The 7,370-nt window shown below is 28.3% G+C and overlaps 1 protein-coding gene across 2 annotated transcripts; it reads left to right on the top strand.

The window, feature by feature from the left end:
* The first annotated feature begins 1,590 nt into the window (after positions 1 to 1,590).
* LOC101511914 (cellulose synthase-like protein B4) lies at positions 1,591 to 7,082 on the top strand. Of its 2 annotated transcripts, none has more exons than XM_004487367.4 (9): positions 1,591 to 1,918; positions 2,479 to 2,803; positions 2,899 to 3,024; positions 3,282 to 3,398; positions 3,498 to 3,710; positions 3,973 to 4,090; positions 5,284 to 5,471; positions 5,710 to 6,060; positions 6,421 to 7,082. In XM_004487367.4, the coding sequence occupies exons 1-9, from the start codon at positions 1,662 to 1,664 to the stop codon at positions 6,967 to 6,969; spliced, it is 2,244 nt and encodes a 747-aa protein (XP_004487424.1). In that variant the 5' UTR covers positions 1,591 to 1,661; the 3' UTR covers positions 6,970 to 7,082. The 2 variants fall into 2 exon arrangements, with proteins under 2 accessions (XP_004487424.1, XP_004487423.1); XM_004487366.4 differs by having other exon boundaries at positions 1,594 to 1,918; positions 5,281 to 5,471.
* The last annotated feature ends 288 nt before the right edge of the window (positions 7,083 to 7,370 follow it).

Genomic DNA, 7,370 nt, shown 5'->3' with positions numbered 1-7,370 from the left:
ATCTACTGAAGCCAACTTGGTTGACAATTCAGAGAAGTTGTCTCATCTTATAAACTCCAGACAGCCGACTAGTCACAAACTTTGGAAGGACTTGTGGAAAATATTACGCACAGGACAAGAAAAGGAAATTGAAACAAAGAGGCAAATAATTATACTTTTATTTATTTATTCATTGGTGATAATAAATTTATATATAACTATATTAAAATAAAATTTTATTGAATGATATATGACACACTTATGTGATATATCATTTATGTTCTTATGAAATATTATTTTATATATATATATTTTTAGTTATAATCTAATATGATTTCTCAATTATCATCCACAAATATCAATCGAAAATATTAGATTAATTGTATAACATTTTTAATAACTTCATCAACTAGGTCAAAACTTATGCTTAAGTTATTTTTTTTCTCCATTTAATTTTATTTATATTTTATTTTTCCTCTTTTTCTTTAATTAATAAGTATTAATAATAATTTTTTATCCCTAAAAATTGTTAATCTTTTATAATTAAACTTTTGCAACACATCATTTATCATATATCGTTTAAGGAGTAAAAGTACTTATTTAATTAAAAAGTCTACAATTTCTTCTATTTCATTTATTCTTCTTATAACTTTAACTATTTACAAAATTAATATATTAATAAATTATATATATTATCTTAAAAAAATTAAAACTAAACCCGCACAAAATACAAGTAATATTCTAATTATAATTTTTTTATACCACCTATTCATAGCAATAAATACGATTTTCTTAAAATTGAAGTTTAAAATAATGTAATCTCAAACTCCTATACATTTTTATTTTTGTTTTATTTTCATTGAAGAGACATTAATCATATTATTGTCTCAATATAAATATAATAAATATCATGAAATTTTACTTTTAAATTAAGTCAATATTCATTAAAATTTCAAATGATTTTAAGAATGAGTGTAGTCTCATTCTAGTTTGACAAAAAACAAACATGTAATCCATGTTAATCCATAAAAATAAAAATAAAAAAAATAGTGCAGCTTTAATTCCCTTAAAAAGTTAAATCACGTTAGCCTTTCTGCCAAATTTTAATCAAATTTTTTTCCATTTGAATCATGACGGAATGATGTGATCACACTATCTATCACGTGGATTACCACATGTATGTAAATCCAACTTGAGGACATCTTTTTCAATGACAAAGTTGAGTGGTGTATTGTTTAGGACCATTCTATGATTTCGCTATTTAATTAATAGATAAATATTATAAATATAATTCTTATATATATTTTTCAATCCACTTTATTCAATTTATTAAAAATTATATAGATCTTATCTAATTATGTTGATTTTATATAAATTTAGTGAAATTCATCTCAATTTTAACCAATTAAAAATTATGTATTAAAAAATATATATTAAAAAATGTGTTATTAATATTTTAATTAATATATTTTATTCCATTGTGAAGCCGATTCACTACTCACTAGAATCCACTAAACAAAAAACTAATTTTAAAATACAAACGATATCATAGAATTGATGGATTAAAAAAAATTATTTTCCCTGAAAACAATAATTGACACCTTCACAATAATTGGCAGTGTGAAGAATCTAGTAAAATAAAATAAAGTTGCAATTATTTTGAATCTCTAATCATATGTGGAATGGCCAACCAAGAAAATCTCCCTCTCTATGAAAAAATTTGGGTCAAAAGAACATTTCAAAGAGCAATAGACATTTTCATTCTTCTCCTCTTATTTTCTCTTCTTAGTTTCCGTTTTCTCTCTATAAACACCTTCACACTTCCATGGTTCCTTGCTTTCTCATGTGAATCTTGGTTCACTTATACTTGGATTGTTATTCTCAACACCAAATGGAGTCCTGCGCTAACCAAAACATACCCCCAACGTCTCCTCCAACGGTATGTAATCAAAACAATTACAATCAAAAACTATGATGTTGCACTTTATATTGCATAAAAAAATGTTTATGTCACAATTTATATATTATGGTGGCTGTTGTATAAAAAACCTTGGTGTTAAAGTTTTTATTGCGGAAGCATTGATGTTAATTTTTTTTTGAAAAATCTATGTCCTACATTGAAAATAAATAGAGATAAGGAACTATATAAAAAATAGCACATTTGCGTTACAAGCATAATTGGTGGATGGTCTTATCAATAAACTCTAATACTATTTTAGATTTTTATATAAAGCCGCAGTTACAATAACATCAAAAATCTTGATGTTGTAGTTGATATTGTGGTTGAGACATCAAAAAATCTTAGTGAAATCAAAAATCTTGATGTTAGTATTATATTGCGGTTGAGACATAAAAAAAATTTATATTGCAGATTATTTTGTTATAGAGGCATAAAATATCTTGATATTGCCGTTTATATTATGGGCCATCGTGACATAAAAAATCTTTGATGTGGTAATTTTTTTTTTTTTTGGCTGATTTTTATTTTTATGCTTGTAGAGTACCAGAGCTTCCACGTGTGGACTTGTTTGTGACAACAGCAGATCCTGTACTTGAACCTCCCATAATCACATTGAACACTGTGTTGTCTCTTTTGGCACTTGATTATCCATCTAATAAGCTAGCATGTTATGTTTCTGATGATGGTTGTTCACCTTTTACCTTTTATGCCCTTGTTGAAGGCTCAAAATTTGCTAAGCATTGGGTACCTTTTTGTAAAAAGTATAATATACAAGTTAGAGCCCCTTTAAGATATTTCTGTGAAGTTACCAATTTTGAAAGTGAAGACTCATCAGAATTCAAACAAGAATGGTTCCTAATGAAGGTAAGTAAAATAATGTTATCCTTGGTATTGTCATCCAAATCTAGCTAGATTTGAGCATGAACAGCAAAATGGTTTGTCTTTTGTGTTTTTTTCAGGATATGTATGATAATCTTAGCCGAAATATTGAAGATGTGACCAGAAATTTAATTCCATTCCCACTTGAGGGAGAATTTGAAGTGTTCTCAAATACAGAAAAAATAAATCATCCAAGCATAGTTAAGGTAATAAATACAGCAGTAAAAATACTCGTATATCCTTGTTTTTATTAAACAAATTAAGCTAGTACACAATTTAATTTAATATATACACATCACAAATTCTTTCAATCATTTTAGGTGCTTGCGTTCCAAAATCTTAAGTCATTGAGTATATGTATCATCCTTCTGAATTAACTTATTTTTAATCACTTTGCGGTTAATCACCTACGCTTGAATGCTAACAAAATCGTAAAGATTTACATATTATTACGCGTTGACAGGTTATATTGGAGACCAAGGATGAACTTTCTAATGGATTGCCTCACTTAATCTACATATCAAGAGAGAAGAGACCAAAGTATCAACACAACTACAAAGCAGGAGCTATGAATGTGTTGGTAATTTTGTTGACTAAAATTTAGTCCTGTAAAATTCTAATTTTTTTTTTTTTTTGGAGATCCATTCTTCATTTTTCTTATTGAAATTGAATTTTGCAGACAAGAGTCTCTGGATTGATGACAAATGCTCCCTTCATGTTGAATGTAGACTGTGACATGGTTGTGAACAATCCCAAGATTATTCAACATGCTATGTGCATTTTAATGGATTCTAAGAGTGGAAAAGATGTTGCTTTTGTTCAATGTTTCCAACAATTTTATGATGGAATAAAAGATGACCCTTTTGGAAATCAATGGGTGGCTGCATTTGAGGTATCGTTTCTGTAGAGCATCGACACCTCTGGTTGAAAGTGTCTCAATATTCGACAAGTTCAATGTCTGACACCGATCCTTTAATTACATTCAATTAATTTATTTTTTTAAATAATTATTAGTGTTGATGTGTGAATGTAGTATTTATGCCTGTATTCGTACTTCACATAATTTCTTAACTTTAAATCCATCTCTCACTTTTACTCATCAGCTACACATTTTTATGTTTATAAACAACTTTGGTTTATTTTGCTTAATGCAGTACATAATAAGGGGCATGGCAGGACTTCAAGGACCTTACTATGGAGGAACAAACACCTTCCATAGAAGAAATGCTATTTATGGTCTTTATCCTGATGAAGTTCAATATGGAAAAAAAGGTCTTGCTCTCACAAAAATTTCACTTATTTATTTTAAGTTTAAATATATTTTTAATCTCTATAAATATATAATTTTTTGGTTTAAATCTATGAAAGAAAAAATTATTTTATTTTTAGTTTCTATAAATATATATTTTTCTAATTTGATCCTTGATATTTTGTTTTTAGTCTCTATAAATATATAATTTTTTACATTTTAATCTTTGTAAATATTCAGTTCAATCTAAATTTGAAAAGACTAAAATCAAATATTCTATATATTATATTCATTATTTCTAATATATTATATTCATCATTTCTAATGTGAATAAATTTTGCATGGACTAAAAATAAAATTCCAAATTTACAAAAACTAAAAACCAAATGATATATATTTAGTACTAAACCCTAAACCTTCATTCTATATCTTCACTTTTAGTGTCATTTAGCCTCCTAAATAAACAGTTAAATTACAATATGATTGAGTTATTACATATAAGGATACTATTAATAGATTATTCTCATATGTTACTAAAATCCTCACTTATTGCCACCGATGGATCTTCGTTGGGTGGTCATGCCTATCTTCAAGTCTCCAACATTTTTTATAATAAAAATAATATGCATTTTTTAGTCTAAATTTCAATTGTGTATATTATGAGTTTCATGTAAAGATATAAGAATTAAATTAATGATTCTATAAATACAAAAATTTAATCGAAATCAATTAAATTGACTTCACTTTTTTTTTTTTTTATTTGAGTCCAAATTAAACCAAATCAAATAAATTGGTATATTACATTTTAGTCCTTGAAAGTGTAGGGTGTCGTCATTTTGGTCCATGACTAAGTCGAAAACTCAAATTATTCATTAAAGAATAAAAATAGTCTATGAAATATACAATTTACTATCATAAAAGTCATTGAATGATACAACTTATTATCAAAATAGTATTTGATTATTATAACGTCAAAATAATCAATAAAATTTTTTATACAAAATCTATTGACTTATGTAGTTTCACTTTCTTTAAAATTGACTATCGATATCTAAAGAGACTATTATATTTTATTTCACTCCATATAGGTAGTGTTATCTTAGAAAAAATGTGTTGTATTTTAATTTTAATGTTGAAAAAAAAAAGATATTATTATTTTGCATCATTGATTAATGCTATAAAAGAAACTCACTTATTATTTTGCATCTTTTAGTAGGAAAGTTAACAGAAAAGAAATTAATACAACAATTCGGAAGTTCAAAGGAGTTTGTCAAATCAGCAACACATGCTTTTGAAAGGAGTGATTACTCTACTAATAATGGTATTAGTCTTTCCAACTTTATTGAAGAAGCAATCCAAGTATCTGATTGTGGATATGATAATGGCACTTCTTGGGGTAAAAAGGTAAGCTTCATAAACAATTATAAATTTTTAAGACTGAACAAAGGTTTTGGTCCATAAATGCGTGAGTATCACTATAGTCTCTAAATATATTGAAATTACTAAGTTTCTTGAGTCTTTTGTTGGTAAGTGACTAACAAAAGGCACATCCAAATACCAAACTAAACAAATGTTCACATATTTAAAGACTAAAATAACTGTTTATTATGTTAATTAGCTTTGAGAATTTTGGTAACTTCAGATGGGCTGGTTATATGGATCAATATCAGAGGATGTACCAACTGGGTTGAATATGCATAGAAAAGGTTGGAGATCAGAGTGTTGTACACCGGTTCAAACCGCCTTTAAAGGCTGCGCTCCGGTTGGATTACTCACTACAATGATCCAACAAAAGAGATGGGCTTCAGGCCTCACTGTTGTCTTCTTTGGCAGACACTCTCCTGTTATGGGCACCCTCTTTGGTAAGATCCAAATCAGGGCTGGATTGTCTTATTGTTGGCTTACCAATTGGGGTTTGCGTTCTGTCTTTGAAGTTTGCTATGCAGCTTTAGTTGCTTATTGCATAATCACCAACTCCAATATCTTTCCTAAGGTTAGTAATTCACATTCAATTTCAAGTGACAAGATTAAATCAATCGTTGAGTTTAACGACTATGCATTGAGAAATTATATGTTTATCACTCGAAGTAACTGAAATTTATTTAAGAGACAGACCTCTCTCAACATATGTTTTTCTATATGCACGGTCGTGGATTGAATCCCTGGCCATATGGTTAGGAGTTGAATCTCTGACCAAATATTTTTTCAAATACCTAATTAGATGCATTTGTAAAACTTTTTTACCGTGCATGCATGGTCATTAAACTTGTAAATATTACTAATGATAATATTTCAATAATTTTGAGCTTAATATACTACTTGTTTCCCTCCCTTTCACTTTGACTTATTCCAGGGACTTGGGCTATGGATTCCTTTTACTCTATTCGTGATCTATAATTTGCATACTCTACAAGAGTATCTATCAACAGGGTTGTCATTAAGACATTGGTGGAACAACCAAAGAATGAGCATAATAAGAACCACAAGTGTATGGTTTATAGGATTTTTGAGTGCTATGCTTAAGATCTTAGGGATATCTGATTCAGTCTTTGAAGTAACACAGAAGAAAAACACAAGTTCCAGTGCTGCTGAAGATGATGCAAATGCTGGTAGGTTCACTTTTGATGATTCACCAGTTTTTGTGGTTGGTACAACCATTTTGCTGGTGCAATTGACAGCACTTTTTGTTAAGATTTTGGGGTTGCAATTACAAGCTCATAGTGGAAATGGATGTGGACTAGGTGAGTTGATGTGTAGTGTGTATCTAGTAGTATGCTATTGGCCATATCTCAAAGGGTTGTTTGCTAGAGGAAAATATGGGATTCCTTTATCTACCATTTTCAAGTCTGCACTTCTTGCGTTTATTTTTGTGCACTTTAGTAGAATTACCCTTATAAGTTGATATTGGTCTTGATATTCAATGTATTTTTAGGTACATATCAATCGATATAATTGTCTTTTAAATAAATAAATAAAAACAAGAAAGTGGCAAACATAAACATTATTATTTCTTAATGTGGTGATTAAGATAGTTTATTGTTAAACCACATTAATTTAATTATCAGTGTGTGTTTGTCCATCACAACAAAATATCACTAGCAATTAGTATTCATGTTCGAAGACTAGATATTAATGGTACACAAATATTTTGATACTCTTCTTGTCTTTATACTAATTTTGCTTATAGAAACAAGTTAAAGTAATTTTTAATCCTTAGAAGTTCTAACTTCAAGGATCAAATGAAGATAATTGTTCTTAGATCGGCACCTCAAATAAGATGGGGAAAATCGTTTTATGTCAAAT

This window comes from Cicer arietinum, chromosome 1, assembly GCF_000331145.2.
Source record: "Cicer arietinum cultivar CDC Frontier isolate Library 1 chromosome 1, Cicar.CDCFrontier_v2.0, whole genome shotgun sequence".
NCBI lineage: Eukaryota > Viridiplantae > Streptophyta > Magnoliopsida > Fabales > Fabaceae > Cicer > Cicer arietinum.
The sequence above is the reverse complement of the archived record's forward strand: the minus strand, read 5'-3'. Positions and strand labels throughout refer to the sequence as shown.